The following is a 19844-nucleotide window of genomic DNA, read 5'->3' as shown; positions in this document are numbered from 1 at the left end:
GTTTTTATTAGTGTTATGTTGTCTTGTAACCTACTTTGGCCTAGCAAAAATGATTTACTTTGTGAATGTGAAAGAAATCAGTACTTTAGTGTTGTTGGCATTCAGTTTATTAAACGATTTTAAACCTACAGAACATTGCACACATTGAATCACTACTTTATTATCATCTTGCCAAAACTGTAACATATCAAATTCCATGAGGAAGGCTTGGCTCTAAGTTCCCATAATTTTTTGACTGGAAGGGAGATCATCTGATAAATACAGACTTGAACCTCAGTTCTTTATTTTCTTTATTATAGGTAATAGTTCAGTATCTACTGAAGATGGCCACAATTAGCTCATTATCTCTTGGTTTGTAGCTGCCAACACCTGCCAACATAAAAAAAATGATGTTGAAAAACTACAGCATACTCTACATTAGATCTATTATAAGCCTTAATATGTGCAGATGTTTAAAACTAGTTTTAGATTAGATATATGAAGATACTCAGCTGCCTTGCTGGTTACAGCCTTACGAAAAATAATATGCATACAGTAATATCACACTACAGCATCATACTTTTATAGTTGCATCCTGATACTAGATGCAAATGCATAAGTTGTAGGATTTGAGCCATGAAGCACACTTTTTCATTTGCCCTGTGCCCCACTCAAAGCATGCCTAAAATGCAGCTGCCATGTAATCTCCCAAAAGATATAGCTGCTTTAAAGAGTAGAAAGCAAATACTATATTCACATTTCCAAGTGCATTGAAGCATGTCTGGGGTCAAAAGCTAAGTAGAATCAAAGCTGATTAGTCTCTGGATAGGATATTTCTAGGACATGCCAGCACTGTAAAGTAGACTGGGAAGTTGAAAGCTTATTCCAGGAGAAGTCAATGACACATAATTTCCGTGTTGCACTGAGAAAACTACCTAGATATATCTATGAATTCATGAGGAGTTGAGCTCGACTTGAAGACTTTGCCATTTGAACAGGCATCAACCTATTATTTTGGTCTTGTAGATTATTATTATCCTATAGCTGCATATTTACTAGCAAGTTAATTATAATTAAGATGTGTGATAAAGGCTACAAGTATCTGAAGGAACTATGTTGTATCTTTCAGCACTTTCCTTCTTCCCAAGAAAATGTACCTTGTTCAAGGGGTGTTTTGCCACTGAGGAACTGCCAGTAGGTCTTTTCATTGGTGCTGCCTTTGAGGCCATTGATAGAGGTGACCATGGGGCCCCAAGATGTCTCCTCTGTTTGAAAGCTGCAAGATGCCAAACTCATTACAAAAGCAGAAAGAAGGAAGTAATTTAAGGGGTATTTAATATACACAAAAGAAAAAAAGGAAAAGGTCAGGAATGTTATAGGTGAAAATCATTCATAGAAATCAAATATTCAGATTTATCCAGCCTCCAGCCCAAAGGCAGGTTAAACTACATTGATAAAGGTTTGAGGTTTCTTGAATTAAAAATGTGAAAAGTTCACTGAGGAACTGCCAGTAGGTCAGTAGTTCACATCCTGGGTTGAATGCCTCCCTTAAAATGACACATACACAAGGCCGGATTTTCCTATAGGCTAACTAGACTTCAGCCTAGGGCCTCAAGATCAAGAGGGGCCTACACAGTGGTGGGATTCTGGGGGTTCTAGGGGGTTCGGCCGAGCCCTTTGTTAAATTGCTGGCTCGCCCGCCCCTCGCCTCCCACCCGTGCGGCGCCAGCCTACCGTAGCCAGGGGTGGGCAATTGTGGCTCTTTTACAACCTGTGGACTTCAACTTCCAGAATTCCTGAGACAGCTTGGCTGTCTGAGGAATTCTGGGAGTTGAAGGCCACAGGTTGTAAAAGAGTCACAATTGCCCACCCCTTCCCTAGCCTGAGTTCCGCTGCCTGGGATCCATGTGGGCTGCCACGTGGTTCCCCACCGGCTCCGGACACAAGAGAGCAGGATGGAGAAAGCCGCTTCCACGCCTTCACTCACCCTCACTCTCTGCTCTGTTGGATCGTCGACCGTTCGCTTACCCCGCCCACTCCCAATCTATTGCTGCCTCCGATGGCTAGAGGAAAGAAAAACTTCAAATTCTTGCCGCGGGGCTTCAAAGGGCCGCCCTAGAGCCAGTGCTGCAGCTGAACCCTTTGTTAAATTGCTGGCTTGCCCCGCCCCTCTGCACCACTATTATTGCCAATCAATAGTGGTGGGCGAGGGGCGGGGGAGCCAGCAATTTAACAAAGGGTTCGGTGTTTTTTTTGTAATTTTATTGGCCCCCGGAGCTTCAGCATAGGCTAATTAGCCCTTGCTTAGATGGCTCCCGACCCCCAGCTGATTTGCTCTCAGCTGTTTTGCTCACGGATCTGCTCCTTGCTTGCAAAGAGTGCTGATTTTTCCCCCCCTAGCTATACTGAAAAACGAAAGAGAAAGTAAAGCAGGCTGTTGGCTTTGCACGTTGGAAAATTAGGCAGGCAGATTTCTTTTTCCTCACCAAAAAAGGTAGGTGCAAACAACAGGAAATTTAGGGAAAAAGAGATTTTAAAACACAAAAGAAAAAAAGCTCTATTTAACTAGGGAATTGTAATAATTGAGATACTATTAATTGTATATTGTGTTGAAAGCAGAAATGGTTAAGTTGTGGTTTGGAGGAATATATGGGGGAAATTATTTGGTTTATTATTATTGGTAAATATAATTAATTGATTTGTAAGAAATTGGATTGCATGGAAATAATTGGAATATTCATGTTCATATTGATTAATAGACAAAAAAGGTAGTTATATAACTAATTGATTTATATTAAAATGTTGAATTCATATTAAACAACTGTAATATTACATAATTAACCAATGTGAGGATGGATATAAAAATAGATGACAATGGGAAGGGGTATAAAATAGAATAGAAGGGAAAAATTGAATTTGATTAAGATTAGAGATGAGGATGAGGGTAATATTGGTTTTTTTTACAAAAATAGATGAGGAATAAATATGGCAAAAAGGAAGTATAGAAATTGTAAATTTAATTGAAATGACTAAACACTGTTTAAATTTGTGAACCGGCCAAATACTCTGTTCAAAGAAAATACATTGTATGTTTGTATGTGTGTTTCTAATTATTGTTATTTATTCATATTTGTTCTCTTTTATTCTTTAAAGTTTAACAATTCATTCTTTAACTTAATATATTTATATTTGTTTGGGGTTGGCTTTCTTCCCTTTCATCTTTTTTATTGTACAGCAATCTTTCTCCTCAAACCTACCACCTCTCTTTTCTTTCCTTCTTACTTTCTCTTCCTCCCCCTCTTCTTCTCCTCCCTACTTCCTCTTCCTTTCTCCTTCTCCTCCTCTCTTCCTCCATCTCTCTCCTACTCTAATTTCCCTTCCCTTCCTTCATCCCTCTCTATTGCTGTATCCTTTTATGCATATGGACTACTCAGAGGGCTGAAAAAGTTATTTCTGACTGGTCCTCGCACTTTTGATCAGTCCTCGAACTTACGACTGTCCTCACATTTTACGTTTTTGCCCTATCTTGTCACCATGGTGAAGAAAAGCAGTTGTGAAATGAGTGACATGGTTGTTAAGAAAGCTGCACGGGCATAAATGTGAGGATACCAGTTGGTATTATATTGAGATATCAAGGAGAAAGATACCAGTTAAATACTGTTGAAAGAGCGGAAGAATTTTATCAAAATATTTTGAAAATGAATTTAACATCTTTAGGCACAATACAGGATAAGCAGAAGGAGTTGGAAATAAAGGGAAAATATCCAATTACAGAGACTGTACCACATAAATTGCCTTTGGATTTTTTGGATACCCCAGCCGGATTATTTACAAATTTGAGAGAAGTGCCATCTGACTCTAACGTGATGACTTATCAAGTCAAAGACAAGTATGGATACCAACCAGATGATATACAAGGGGCAAAAATGAAACACGAGATACAAAAACAAAACCAACAAGATCAACCTATAAAGCAGAATGAAAACCGATTAGTTGATATACAATCTGTAGAAAGGAAACCAGGATGGAAATTAAACCCACAAAAAGAAAAGAAAAAAAGAAATAGGTCGTACAAAAATAGAAATTTCTAAACCAAGCAACAGTGAAGCCAGTGACTTTAAAAAATGTATGAATATGTGAAAAGATAGTGGAGGCGAAGTATTGGTTAATATTATCCTGAGGACGGTGACAGACCTCTGCATTGCCGTAATTCTGGGATGTGAAAAGAGCCTTAAACTGTTGGATTTGAATCATCTACTTTGGATTTTTTTTTTGTACTGATAAATATATTATAACTATCTTGAGTTACAAGGCAAGAGAGATACGTTGGGGCATGCAGAAGATCTGGTTGTTACCCACTAGGATGATGGGAATCAATAATCCTGATGAAAGCCACAACTACAACTATATGGAATATAACTATAATGTCACTCGGGTGGTTGCTTTTACTTTTATATATATATGAGGATATTTACTACTGATGGGGGCAGATATGATTGAAGATTTTGAACAAACTGTTGCATCAGGAAGCTATGTTACCCTATTATGGATGATGGTCTTAATAATCCAGCGGAAAGACTTCAAAAAAGATATTATATGGACTATAAACTTAAAGTCATTGTCTTTTCTTTTTTATTTAGATATATTGGAATATATACGTATATATATATATATATATATTTTTAAGCAGAGTGGGTAGTGATTCAAGATATTAAGAATTGTTGTGTATGGCAATTTTGCAAGAAAGTGGGTGAATAAGCTAGTTTACAGACTGATTAGTTTAAGAAAAGGGATGTTTAAGTGATATATTTAGGGGAGTGGAGGAAATGGACAGAGTTGAATAAATGTTAAATTAGGATTTATGGGGCAGGCCGCTTTAAAATGTTATATTAATATACACAAAAGATTAAATGTTAAAGCAGGATTTACTATATATTTTTAAAGCGGAAGGTGGTTTTGAAATGTTGTAAAATAATATATAGATAAAAGTTTGAAAGAGGAGAAAAAGGGCAGATTATTGTTAAATTGGGGGTTATAAAAATATGTTAAATTAGAAGTCATCATATAATGTCATAGTAGAATCTTTTCTCTTTCTCTTTTTTTTTCTTTTTTTTTTTCTCTTTTTTGAAATGTATGGTTAAAAGGGGATGTTATAATATTAATAATATTTTTAGTAAGTAAAGGTCAGTATTTAGAGGAGGGAGTAAGTAATCTGTTATGAATTTGGTTTTTTGTTATGAAGAAGTCACGGGGGGGAGGGGGGAGGGGGGAGGGGGGGTTAGGGAGGGGGAGGGGGGGAAAGGGGGAAAAACTTGTATTTTAAAACTTTTTCAATAAAAAAAATGACTTTTTTCAGCCCTCTGAAAAAAGTCTATGCACATAGCCACGCCCACCCGGTCACATGACGAGCTACCCACGCCTACACAGTCACGTGACCAGCTAGCCATGCCCACCCAGTCACATGATTGCCAAGCCACACCTCCAACTAAGCCACGCCCACAGAACCTGTTGTTAAAAAATTGAATCCCACCACTGGTGAAAGGGCCTCATAAGTGGAATAGCCTAGGGCCTCTTTCAATCTAAATCTGGCCCTGCACATACAGAATCTAAAATGAATCTGCTAGGAGACTATTTACCTGAATTCTTTTGCATTAAGTTGTTGAGCTGCTTCCAAGACAACAAGCAGAACAGAACCCTTTGGCACTTTCACAGTTGTGGAATACTTGAAGTGAGGTCCTACTAGATTATTGATTACAATATAATGCACTGTTTCTGCAAAGAAAGAGAAGAGAAGGCGGGCAAAATAACTCATTACACCCTTAGCATATAATGCCAATCTTGGGCTTGCACAGTTGAGAAGAGGGATAGCCAGTGATATGAGTTGAGACTTGGAAGCACAGATTGGCATCCATTTGAAGATGCTTAAAATATTACTATTGCTAGCAGCTGCAATTGATTTTCGTCATTATGGATGATCCATTCAGTAGAAGTTGCAGATCCATAAGAGTGAATTAAGTGGATCATGCCAAAATACGTAATCCTCAGACCCACAACATCTTTTTTTGGGGGGGGGGATTCCAGAATTAAGTGAAAATTAGAATCATGCTATGTGAATATAGTATAACTTTGATAGCATTACTTTGTGGATTATGTGATTATTCCAAATGTTATTAGACTCTAAATGGCATGACTGTGTTCCCTTATTTTCATCTCCAACCTCCATCATTTCCTTTCTTCCAGAATAATTCCAGTGTCTCCAAGATAATCAATAACATCAAAACTGTACCTATTCTTGGTGTGGAAATGTAGTGATGGGGAACGTGAACCTATAATACAGAATTCATGACTCTATCTCACTAGCCGAATCTGCTGTTTTTTCTTCTTCAGAGAACACAGGAGGTGCCAGAGTAGTTTCTTTCCACTGAAGAAGCTGCCTTACCAGTTTCGGAGCTGCAAATGAGACCCCTCACATCCAAATACGTCTTGCCCACCAGAGAAGGCAGGATCTGAGAAGCAGCAGCTGGAGTGCTAAAGGCTCCCTCGATGATCTTACTCAGCACTTCATTCAAGGTCTTAGGACAGTTCCATGCATTAGGAGAGTAGAACTCAGAAGTAACACTGAGAGCCTGGAAATTAGCGAGTGAGTGAGAGAGAGAGGAGAGAGAGAGAGAGAGAGATGCTCAGTAAGATTCAAAGGGATAAAGACCAGATAGCTGGATTTTCATCCTCCCCAAATAAAAGGTCAGATGTACCTGCATTGCAAGGCCAGTGCTATAGATATTTCCAAGGAGGCCATTAGTCTGTTGTTCATTAAGGATCTGCTCTGTGATGAGGGTTAAGGCTGCTTGTATAGTTCCTGTAATTTTGCTCTGCTGAGACAAGATCCTTCCTTCATACACACAGAATAGTGCTAGACTTGCTACGGCACCAGTATCTGTGAATTACATCAAACAAGGGATGGAGCAGCGAGGAGAAAGTCAGGAGTATTTGCCAATCTAGGAAGAGTCGTGGATCTCTTTGGTTTAAATACTGGATAATAGAAGATATCTGAGAGAAGCAGGCCAAATTGGAAAAGGCTGTTTATTACAAGTTGTCATTGTGGATAGTGTAATGCAGTGCCCCCCCCAAGTTTTTGGCACCAAGGACTAATTTTGTGGAAGACAAAGACAAGTTTTTCCACAGATTGAGGGAGAGGAGGGAGATGGTTTAGGTTTTGCTCATTTGCAACTGGTACCAGTCCGTGGCCTGGGGGCTGAGGATCCTTGGTGTAATGGTTAATAGATTTCTAGCTTATCAATCATTTTCTCACCATGAAGTTCCCCAATGTCCCACTCACCATCTCCCAGTTTGGCCTGTTTGCCAGGATCATTGCAGGGTAACACTGAAAGAGCTATCCTGAGGTATGTGGAAGCTCAGAATAAAAAGGTAATTTAAAATCATATTCAAAATCATATATGTGTTTGTGTCTCTGTGAAGCATTTTCTTACCTACAGAGAAACGACCATCGAATTTGAAACTATTATTCAGGGCGGCCTTGGCCAAGATGGTGGCAGTAATTTCTAATTCTGGACTTTTTTCTACACACAGAGCCAAAGTATCTAGAGCCAATTGGTAGTAGGTTGTCTTGGGAGTCCCAGTGGTATCTGAAAAGTAAGCATTTTTATCAGTTACTTCCTGTGTGGTCACAGAAGACATCTACTTTCAGCCTGTTACTGTTTGGAGGTTGAGTTCAAAATGAGGCAGAAATGGAAAACTAATTCAAAACAGTACTATTGGAGAAGGAGAGATCTGAAATCAGAAACTAGCTATACTTCCCTGGTATCCCCATGGAATTGATAACCATAATGGTGCAGGATTCTAAATCACGAAAAATAACCTTTTATCAACTAGCATTTTCCAGATCTGTAGAAATCAATTTCAGAATTCCCCAGATAGCATCAAAATTGAAGTCTACTCATCTGGAAGATGTCCACATAGTTAGTGTATGGGAAATGATTGGGTTTGTAGCTGCAGATTTCCCCCTCTAATTTGGAAGGCAAGTTAGGTTTAAATACTGGGGAAATGATGAGAAGGGGCAGAAAATGAAGTCCCATTCTCCTGCTACATGAGAGTTTATAATGCTATAGGGAGAATATATCAAAAGGGCTATAAACCTCTCCTAGGCATAATTTATACTACCCTACCCCTCAATATGGACAGTCTTTAACTTAAAATCATTTGTTTGGCAACTGTTCAAAGTTACAATGCTACTGAATAAAGTGATGACTGGTCCTCACATTTATGGCTGTCACAGGGTCTACATAGTCATGTGATCAAAATTCAGGGCCTTGGCCACCAATATGTACCGTATTTACAACAGTGGCAGTGTCCTGGGGTCAAGTGATTGCTATTTGCAATCTTCCCAGCCAGCTTTTGACAAGCAAAGTCAATAGGGGAAATCAGATCTGCATAATGTCTACATGATTCACTTAACAACTGCAGTGGTTTATTTAAGAGCCATGGCAAAAAAAAGGTTATGAAATCAGACATGACTCACTTAGCAAGCATCTTGCTTAACAATGGAAATTCTGGTTCCAATTATGGTCATAAATCAAGGACTACTTGTACTGACTGTTGGAAATTCAGGATAGATGAGATAAATGTCAGATTGCTAAACTAGATTGTGTACTTTATGAATTCTACTCTTTCTAGCACAGAATTGCCTGAACTAAGACAAATCTTCCCCACAATTTCATCAGTGCAACATCACCTTTCAGAGATCTTGCAAAGATTTTGCTGTTTTCTTTTTTTTTTTTTTTTAAATTTTTATTAATAATAAAAAGAAAAAACAAAACCAACATAAATACATAAAATAACATACAAAACTAACAAACATCGATTCAGTCCATTGACTGACTCTTAGAAGTTACTGAATGGATTTTGCTGTTTTCATTCGTTTTTATGTACAGCGTTGATTGGCAGAAAATGTGATGTGCTGCATGGGAAAGTTTAGCTATAGTATCAGGTCTTTTGGTTTTAATGTTTTTATTGTAAGTAGATAAATATTTATTTTTGTGGACAGCTGCCGAGAATTTGGTTTATGATGGGTAGCTAGGTAAAAGTTTTGAATAAATAAATGCATGTTACAAATCCATCCTCAATTATCATTACCAGGCTGGATCAATTTTGCAGCTGTTATAAAAGTGCATTTTCTTCCTTTAAAAAAATAGGAAAATATTGCAAAATGCAAAATATGGGCTCAGAATTCACAGCAGGATCTGTATTCCAACAGCAGATTGATTCGGCTGTCATCTGCATTGTGAAACAGGGAGCAAAGGGATTTGAGTTATCTGTGGAAAAGTTATACAAGGATTTTTAAGTTGTACCAGTCTTTCAAATGTAAAAAAGAAAATGTTACTTGCAACTGAGACAAAGAACAGGCACTGCCAACATGGCTAAGAGATATTGGCTGTTAGATATTCTAACAGACTATCAATTGGGCATTTCAGTTCAACTGAATACCATCCTTGAAGGTAATGGTGGGGGAAGAGCACAGAGAGTCAAGAAGCCATGCATTCATCATCCCTTTTGTATCTTGTTATTTGAGAGAAAGGTAGGAATCTAATGCCCATTTGTCTCCTTACTGATATACTTAATCTCTTCCTTTGTTTTCTCCTCAAGGACTTGGACCAGGTTGACATGTTTTTCTGGCGTCCTGACATCAGCAGGATTCTGACAGGCGGACCGAAGAGCTAGGACATAAAGGGCCACTTTGCCAGAGGTCATCTCTGCAGGAAGGGATAAGAGAGGACAAAGACCGAGTAAGCAATGCTTCGAAAGCAATAAAGAACCCTTTCCCATTCTGGCTGGAAGTCTAGACTGCAGCCCAAAACATCTGGGAGAGCTGCTTTAAAACTGGAGATACACAGTAACTGAAATCAGACTTGTGAAGGCTTATGGATGAGATTCTTGTAATATAGGTGATCAACAATTTTTTTTTAAAAAAACTGTTTTGGCCTATTCATGAAATTGTTCTGGTTCCTTGTGCCAAACAATAACAGGGAAACATTTAGCCAAGTTTGCCAAGTATGGACATATGATCATAATGAAAACTTTGCCTAGTACAGGTAATCCTTGAGGTACGAATGTAATAGAGCCTGCCAATTACATTCACAATCTGAGGATTTGTTAATTGAATCACATTAAATGAATGCGATCCCTCCCTGCTTTTCCCAATGCATTTGTTAATCAAATGCACAGGTTGTTAAGTGCGCATGAGGTATTTCAGGGTGGGGAAGACCATGGAGGACCTGCTTCCGATCACCCAAGGCTTCCTCCCATCCACTGAAATATGTCATGCTCTGCTTACAATCCCCTGGGATCCCCCTAGTTGCTTCCCCCACCCATCCTCCCCACCGGGTCTCCACAGGCACTGGACCTGTGGAGACTCATTTATCTTTCAAAGATGTCCAGAGTTTCAGAACAGATTGACTGCTCCTTCTCACTCATCAAATGAGCTGTCTGTCTCCTCTCCAGCATCTCTGTTGTGGGATTTGCACAGCAGTGCCGTTTCTTTGCAGAGGCAGAGCGGGACTAATGCACTCTGCTCAGTTTGGCTGACTCACCAAGGCTGCATGTGCAGGACACCAGATCCACTTTTGGGGCATCGGGCAGCCTTGGTGAGTCTGAAGAAGTGTGATCTCGTGCTCCTTCAGGCTTTCGTCCTCTGAACCAAAAGCTTTTGCAAAGGGGACAGAGACTTGAAGGAGTGTAAGATTGTGCCACTGAAGGCTTCCATCCCCTTTGCAAAAACTTTGGCATGGAAAACAGAAGCGCCCCTGCAGGCTTCCGTTCCCCACGCCAAAAGCCTTTGGCAAAGGGGACACAAGCCTTTGGGGGCTTGATCTCGCGTTCCTGCAGGCCTCTGTCATCTGTTTTGCAAAGGGGACAGAAGGATGTGTAAGAACACAGGATCTAATGAAAACATCTTCACCATTTTCTGAGAAGTTGATCGCTTTTCTGCCACATGATCCTGAGTACTGACTCTGCAGATCTTCGAAAGGTAAATGAGTGATTGGTGATAGAATGGGGAGGAGCCAGTGGGCTAGCATAGCAGATCCAATGCCTGTTAGGTCCCTGTGGGGCGGGGTCTGTTGTAAGGGTGAATGCTTGCCGTGGTGCTGCAACTGAGAGAGTCCAGAGATATTTCACGAGAAGAGTCCTTCACTCCTCTGCTCACAACACAATACCTTATGCCACCAGACTTGAAATTTTGGGCTTAGATAACTTAGAACTATGCCGCGATCTGTCTGACCTAAGCATAGTACATAAAATTATCTGCTACAATGTCCTACCTGTCAATGACTACTTCAGCTTCAACCACAACAATACACAAGCACACAATAGATACAGTGGTGGGTTTCAAAAATTTTTACTACCGGTTCTGTGGGTGTGGCTTGGTGGGTGTGGCAGGATACTGTATTAAAATCTCCATTCCCACCCCACTCCAGGGGAAGGATACTGCAAAATCCCCATTTCCTCCTGATCAGCTGGCACTCAGGAGGCAGATAATAGATGGGGGTGGGGCCATTCAGAGGTGTTATTTACTGGTTCTCCAAACTACTCAAAATTTCTGCTACCAGTTCTCCAGAACTGGTCAGAACCTGCTGAAACCCACCTCTGAATAGATACAAACTTAAGGTAAACCGCTCCAAACTCAATTGCAGAAAATATGACTTTATAGCAACAGAGTGGTCAATGCCTGGAATGCACTATCTGACTCTGTGGTTACTTCCTCAAACCCCCATAACTTTAACTTTAGACTGTCTACTGTTGACCTCACCCTATTCCTAAGAGGTCTGTAAGGGGCGTGCATAAGCGCACCAGCATGACTACTGTCCCTGTCATAATGTCCCCATTTATTCGTATCCATTTCATGTATTCATAATCATGTTTATACATTTCATGTATTCATAATCATGTTTATATTTTTATCTGTAATCTTATATATGCTTGACAAAAATAAATAAAATAAATAAAAATAAAAATAAAATATTTGTAACTTTGAGACTATATCATAAGTACTTTGGGGGCTGGTGTCATAACTTTGATCCATCGCTAAATGACCTGTGGTAACTTGAGGACTACCTGTAGTGTTCTACCTATTATATTATAAAGAAAAAGTGGCAATTCTAGAAACAGAATTGGACTTACTAAGTTTTAATTAAGTTTGGGAGGTACATCATAGTCAAACCTAGGAGGTATTAGTAAAAACAAAAGAAATCATAAAGCTTTGTGGGTTTTTTCATTATTGGTTCAGCTTAGCGAGTTACCCAGTCTTCAAAAGTGACACATGAAAAACTATTTCCATGTTTCCCTCTTTACAAAATGGTACAAATTAAAGATATGAACTGGTTCAGAAGTGATTATAGAAATCAATAAACTCATTTATTAAAAACTTCTCATTTCGACCTCATACCTGTTCCAGCTGTTTCTTTGATCTGCCTCACCAACTGTGTTAGCACACTAAGATTGTGGTCTTCAGCCAGGTTCAAAGCAATCAGGACACTGGGATCAGGTTTATTCTGCGGGCAGGCTGCAGAGTTTTCCAGTTGAGTCTGGAGGCCTTTAACCAACCATTGCCGATCACTCGGGACATCTAGAACAAAGAAACCAGAGGTTTACCAAGAACAGCACCTCTTCCTTGAGAACTCTGATGTAGCTTGTCTGATGTAGTAGAGTTCAGCCTCAGAAATCGTCTCTATCATATTTTTCTTCTGCATTGGTAGGATTTGGGGCTCCTTTTTTTGCCCACCAAAATTTTTTGCTCACCAGCGAGTTCTGTAATTATAAGGATAACTTCAAATACTTTGCATATATCATGCATGATCCATACAGCTGAGTTGTTAATATTCATGCAGCAGATCTGTTATTCATAGAGGTATCCAGACCTATGTGAATTTATCTGCTTTTGGGCAAAAATGTTGCACGTGAACTTTATCACAGACAGTGAAAAAAAAAAAAGCCGTGTTCAGTTTACATTTTAGTTTTTTGCACTTTTGTATCTCTCTGTCTTTTTTTTTTTTTTTTTTTTTTTTTGATAGAGGCTATTTACAATTGTCTGAGCCTCACCTTCAGCTATGAATGTGGATATTTTGCTAAACTCCAACCAAGGGATTGGATGCTAGCCAAAATTGCCGTGCCACATATCCTCATGCAAGGTTTTGTTAGTTAACTCAATCAAACTTACCCCGTCTTGCTCTTTTTAAGCTGAACTGACTTATTGAAATCAATGGAAGAAGATACATGCAACTTTAAGTGCCATTATTTTCAGTAGGAATATAGATCAAGTAAGCTAACTTGAGTTAATATTAAGTTAATATTAATCCAGTTCTATACACATGAAGCATTTTTGCTCAATGAGACACTTAGCACTATGTTTTGAGTTTTTGCATGTTGTCTTCTGATGGGCTCCTTTCCTATTTTCTGTGTCTTCTACTGACTCACTGTGATCAATGAAAACAGGCAGATAGCAAAAGTAATGGATCTGCGGATGGGGGGGATTTAAATAGGCTGCTGGTCATTATCTCTAAACAGCTGCTTCCTCAAGTTCCTTCAGTCATTTCTTATATTCTTTGATAATTTTGTTGAAAATTATCCCATCGACACTCATTGGTGTGCATATCAGACGAACACATACATTTGGAAGGCTACTAGGTTAGGGAAGGTTCCACTGGTTTTATTACATTCATATCAACAGCACATAAGGAGATAAACCAGTTTCTGCAATATACTACTTAATATTTTTACGTACAGTAAGTGATTATTTAAATCTGCATTGAAAACTATTTGTGTATTCAGAAAGCTAATGTGCATGCTGGCTTGGAATCTGCAGTTCAATCGGGTGGGGATCATATGAGAGAAGACTTCCTAGCCATGTCTTGCTTTTATTAAACATGAGAAGATTTAGGTAGGGCACAGTTTTTCGGTTTCATCATTAATGATGTATGGAGAATAGAAACTGGCAGTCATGGACAAGGCTCAAATTCACATTTTAGTTACCTTTCTGTACAAAACTATTTCATGAAGGAAAGTTGATCCTGCCTAAACACCCTCTATGCATGAATTTTTCATTCAGTGCACAAACATTTGAAATGTTTACATACATTATCTAGGGTTGTGCAAAGAGACATTTTGCACAGTACATTAGTGCAAATGAACCACTTCCTTTTGAATTGTTAAAAGCATTCGTGTCCTTGGCAAAGCTGAGGCTGTCAGTGAAGTAATGTGACTACGCGAGCATATGGAGACTCCCAGCGATAGCCTTTGAAACAGTTACATGATCCTTGGAAATGATATAGCTGCAAAGATGGGCTTTCGACTGTGTAAGAGACCTATTGCCATTTAAATGTAGAGTAAATCCTGCCCCTACCTGATCACCGTGACCAACCTATTTGAAGATCTCCAAATGTGTTGGACTATAACTCCTTCAGTCAAGTTATTGACTGACTCCCATATCCTTCATTCAAGTTATTAATCAAGTTAGGGAGAAGCATCAGATTAAGAAGGACTAATGCAAGAGGAAAATTAACTTGAAATACTTACAGCACGTTTCTGAAGAACTGGAAGCTGCATTAGTGACTGTGTAGAACACACACATTACAGTAGTGAAGAGAAACATTTTGGGCTCAGATGTGGGTATATCCTTTCTTAAACCAAATCTTCCTTGATGTGGCAGAATATTGGAAGTCAAGGGTGAAAATTTGCTCGTCTTCCTTTATATAAACTGCTGGGACAGCTTTGGATCCTCCCTAACAACCTTTCACCTTCGAATAGTCACTTCATTTCTAGCACTGTTGACTTTCCTTTGCTTATCTCAGTTTCCCCAACACTGGGTCTGAACAAGTCTGGCAAGGTGATGCCAAAGAACAAATCCTTTCAGGAAAATCGGTGGGTTGCGTATTAGCAGGAGGAATGCTACTTATGTACCTTGGCAAGGTGTTGCATGCCATCTGTGAGAGAACAGCCACTTGCTACCCAAGCATTCGTTGAGTCACGTAGGTTAGTGGCTAGGATAAGATAAATTTCACGGAAGAGAAATTGTGTTGAGAAAGTTGTGCCCTTCCAACCTTTCTTGCCCAGGAAAAATAGCACTGTATCTTCCTCCAGGGTCCATGCTTAAAAAGGCTAAAGAAAGGGCATTGCTAGGCTATTCTAGAGAAATAGAAGATGGCAACAGAGCTTCCCTTAGGCCTTTCGCTACCACCCATATGTCACTGTATATGCCAAAACCGTGCCTCTTAAAAGCATACTATTGCTATAAATGATCCTACATTCAGAAATAAGGCTGTTCAATTTTTTTTTTTAAATGCTAGTGTAGAACCATGTGGAAAAACACAATTTGGCAATAATTATCATAGCAATGTCATGCAGATACTAGAAGCTCTTCAGAAATGAGTGATCAAGGCCGGCCCAAATTGCAGGAATGCATCCTGCTCTTCTTGAGCTTACCTCTCTGGAGGATCAAAAGCTTTTCCTTAAGTGTCAAAGCTTAAATGGAGCTTTGGGGGCAATTCCTCTGATTACTAAATGAGAGACCGACACTGTGCATGTATTTACAGTTAGTGTAATTCTGCTGCTATTGTTTAGATTCTAATACTGAGTATGTTTTACTTTATTTTTCAAATCTCATACCTTAACAATGAAAGCCAGTTGGGTGACTTTAGGCTGGTTAGTCACTCTCTCTTAGCCCAACCTACCTCACAAGGTTTTTGTTGTGGGGAAAATAGGAGGAAGTTACATTGGTTATGTTCGTTGCCTTGAGTTATTTGGAAAAATAATAAATAGCAAGAAGCAATACCACTTATATATCACCCAATAATGCTTTAGAGCCATCTCTAAGTGTTTTACAGAGTCAGCATATTGCTCCCAACTATCTGGGTCCTCATTTTACCAACCTAAGAAGGATGGAAAGCTGAGTCAACCTTGAACCAGTCAGGATCCAATTCCTGGCAGTGAGCAGAGTTAGCCTTCAATACTACATTCTAACCACTGGACCACAATGGCAGGATACAAATACATTAATTTTTTAAAAAATTATCCAACAAATGCAAAGTATAAGAAACTAAATTAATTTGATGATAAGAAGGAGCTGTGAACCTCCAATATCACCTTTATTGCAGCCACAAATTTATTTATTTCCAATTTATATTTATTTATTTATTTATTTATTTATTTCCAATTTATATACCGCCCTTCTCCCTGAGGACTCAGGGCAGTGTACAGCCAGAATTAAGAACATGAAATACAAATATTAAAAAACAATTAAAATATATATAAATTTGGCCCAAAAATTAAAAATCACAAACCAATTAAAACATTAAAAAATTTCTTCTTAAGCCAGCCCAGCTTGCTGGAAAAAGTGGGTTTTAAGGGCACGGCGGAAGGCACTGAGGTCTTGGATTCTCCTTATCTCTGGGGGCAACTGATTCCAGAGGGTAGGTGCCCCCACAGAGAAAGCCCTCCCCCTGGGGGTCACCAGCCTACATTGTTTGGCTGATGGCACCCTGAGGAGGCCCTCTCTGTGGGAGCACATGGGTCGATGGGAGGTCGTCGGTAGCAGCAGGTGGTCTCGAAGATAGCTAGGCCCTATGCCATGGAGCGCTTTAAAGGTGATGACCAACACCTTGAAGTGCACCCAGAAGACCACCGGGAGCCAGTGCAGCTCACGCAGGAACAGTGGTACATGAACGCTGCTGCGTTCTGGACCAGTTGGAGCCTCCGGGTGCTCTTCAAAGGGAGCCCCATGTAGAGAGCGTTGCAGTAGTCAAGGCGGGAGGTGACGAGGGCGTGAGTGACTGTGCACAGGGAATCCCGATCAAGAAATGATGTGTAGTCTTGAGCAAACCATTATCATTCCTTTTACTCATGAAGTCTTAGGCTTTTATGGATTGTTCTGCATCAGAAGAGGCTTACTATAGGATTGCATAGCTAAAGTTTCTTGAGTGTTATGAATGAAGACAAATGGAATTAATATAATTATTTTATTAATAGTTGACATATCTATTGTACTTGTGAAAAAACATTGTATCAGTAGCACATCTCATCTCTTGGAGAAATGGGGGAAATGTAACAATATTGTATGTAAGAATGAGGAAAATATTTGATATTCCCTAAACTGGAATCCAAGCAAGGATAGGATAGGTGCAGTGCCCTGTAGATTAGAACTGCAATTACTATTTTGCATTCTTTCTCTTGTTTCTGCTTCTGTTGGTAAATTGATTTGCTCATTCTGGCTCCTTGAAGACACGCATGCAAATAGAAACAGGATTATCTTCCCTGCTACCCACAGAATGATGTGCTGTCCAATAGCCCCTTAAAGCTGAAATTTGCCTGACTTTCAACTAGATGTACTCTAGCAGAAAGAGTGTAGGATTTAATGTCAAGAAGATGAGAATGAGGGTGAATATAGAGATGGAGGCAACTGGAGCTGACAAAATTGATACGAGAAAAATCTAATTCAATCACTTAATCCAATTGCTGTATTAAAAATCCAACTTTTAATCGCCCAATGTGTAGGAAATTACTGAAGTTTTTCAGGGCATGGAGATAAACTTGAGTCTCTCTGAATTGCTGCAGAGTCTCAGCAAAAGATCAAGGAAATGGTGTTGTGTAAAACAGAGCTGTGTGAACGAACAGGTGAGCAATGAGTTTTGGAGGGCAGATTAATCTGAATTCTTTTTGAGGATTCATTTCCAAAACACTGCACTGAATGGAGAAATTAGTATAATTACCGCTGAGGCAATCTGTCTTAACAAAGGCACAATTGGGAACCACTGTTGTCTTTTCAATGACTCATAAGTCAAGTTATTACCAGAAAACTATAATAATGCATTGGAAACTGAACCTGAACAATGATAGTGGTGATAACTCATTTTTCTTATCCAACTAAGAATCTGGTTGTATGGATAGTAGTGCGTAGACTTGTGCTGAATTGGGAAGAAATAATAAAAAACTTGGTAAGAAATGATGTGCCAATAAGGGTTCCCTAAGAATCTGACATAAAATAAAGATCATTTACAGTAAATCTATTATTATTAAATTCTGTGTATCTGCATAGGTGTATTAATAAACCCTTTTATCGTGGAAGGAGATTATGTTCTTCCTTCCAAGGAACTTGATGCTGAGTAGTGACTACTCACCCTTTAAAAGTGGAACACAGGCAGCTAACAGTAGGAAAACAAAGATTTTGAAGTTGGTTACATCCATAAAGAAGCTAGTGAAGCATAAGTTATCACAGCAGGTTTGTGGTACTGAGGAAAATGTATTGTGTTTTCTAAGAGCACCTCCTGAAATAAAGGGAATAAGGACCCAAGGAACTAGGAATTCAAATGGCCGCATCCAGTTTTTCCTACTTACCACACTTAAGGCAGTGCTGTCCTTGGCTGAGAAGCAGGAGCAGGAATCCCATAAGAGCTCTCATCATCATGCAGGACTATCATGCAATGTGATGAGACCAGAGAAGTATTTATGCTTTGATTGAAAAGGACGGGCAGAGGGCTCCTCCCTTGTCCTGTTGCTTTCCCATAACAAAGCAAGAGGTATTGAGTAATGCCTCCTAATGTGGACATCTCCTTCAAGACATGCAGGCTGACACAACTGTGATTGTAAAGTTGAACTTCAGTAAGCCTGGAAGGCGGGTGCTGAGTACCACTGAAAGATGATTCCCAGAGAGTCCTGTTTAATAATAAAACAAGGTTCAACTAAAACCACTGGATGAGCCAGATGTTTATCTTCCCCACTTTTCAGTTTTGTAGTCAAAGTTTTGCTCCATTTTATGACTTTTCTTGCCACATTTGTTAAGTGAATCACTGTAGTTATTAATAACACAGTTGTTAAATAAATCTGGTTTTTCCAGTGACTTTGCTTGTCAGAAGGTTACAAAAGACGGTCATGGGACTCTGCAACTGTCATAAGGATGAGTCAGTTGCCAAGCATCTGAATTTTGATCATGTGACCATGGGGATGCTACCACAATCATAAATGTGAAAACAAGTATCAAAACCTGGTTTGCTAGTTGCCTTGGGCCCCAAGGGGAGGGGTTACTGATGGAGGTAATTGATAGGGTAAAATCCTTGCTGCCTGTCCCTTTGGTTCTATTTTTACATGTAGTCTTTAAAACTTGTTTTTAGGAGGCAAAACTTACTTAACAACTGTCTCACTTAATAACAGAAACTTTGAGTTCAATTGTGACCGTAAATCAAGAGCTTCCTGTACTCAAGTAGGATAATGAATTAGAGACTAAGATCTGTGCCTTCTCACTGGCAAATTTCAAAGATCAACAGAGTAAGAGAGGACGAGGTTAAAACTAGAACCCAATGTCCTTTTAAATAAGTTACCCAAGAAAAGGGTTGTTTCAATTAATACCTCTGCACCAGTGGTGGGTTGCTCCCAGTTTGCATTGGTTCTATAGAACCGGTGGGAAAACTGGCAGGAGGCTCCGCCCACCAACCCCGACATCATCAGAACCCTTCTACACATGCGTAGAAGAGCGTGTGCACGTACGGCCCCGTTGCAAACCGGTAGTAAAGGTAAGTAGCACCCATCCCTGCTCTGCACATATTACATACTAATATTTAATTACATAGGAAATGAGCTCAGCTGATCTTTCATGGATGAGATCATAGTTTTTAAGGGCTGATTTAGGCAGCTATGGATGTATCTCTTTCCTCTCCAGTCCCTTTTTCTGTAGTCCATCTGCTCTTATTTCCCTATAACCGTGATGGTGAACCTATGGCACACATGCCACAGGTGGCACGTGGAGCCATATCGGTGGGCACGCAAGCTCAGCTCCGGTGCACACATTTTCAGGCCTTCTGGGCTACCCA

General features: G+C 39.5%; 1 protein-coding gene across 2 annotated transcripts; it reads right to left on the bottom strand.

Annotated features, from left to right (window-relative positions):
* Positions 1-89: 89 nt before the first annotated feature.
* On the bottom strand, positions 90-18483 carry LOC117667088 (cobalamin binding intrinsic factor-like). 2 transcript variants are annotated; one of them, XM_034420274.3, is made up of 9 exons: positions 18376-18483; positions 12437-12616; positions 9603-9746; positions 7467-7622; positions 6732-6913; positions 6419-6605; positions 5616-5751; positions 1137-1255; positions 90-369 (listed from the first exon to the last, which is right to left on the bottom strand). In XM_034420274.3, the coding sequence occupies exons 1-9, from the start codon at positions 18443-18445 to the stop codon at positions 308-310; spliced, it is 1236 nt and encodes a 411-aa protein (XP_034276165.2). In that variant the 5' UTR covers positions 18446-18483; the 3' UTR covers positions 90-307. The 2 variants fall into 2 exon arrangements, with proteins under 2 accessions (XP_034276165.2, XP_034276164.2); XM_034420273.3 differs by lacking the exon at positions 18376-18483 and adding an exon at positions 14563-14744.
* Positions 18484-19844: the final 1361 nt, after the last annotated feature.

The sequence above is a fragment of the Pantherophis guttatus genome, chromosome 1 (genome assembly GCF_059756535.1).
Source record: "Pantherophis guttatus breed Tessera chromosome 1, ASM5975653v1, whole genome shotgun sequence".
Taxonomy (NCBI): Eukaryota; Metazoa; Chordata; class Lepidosauria; order Squamata; family Colubridae; genus Pantherophis; species Pantherophis guttatus.
The sequence above is the reverse complement of the archived record's forward strand: the minus strand, read 5'-3'. Positions and strand labels throughout refer to the sequence as shown.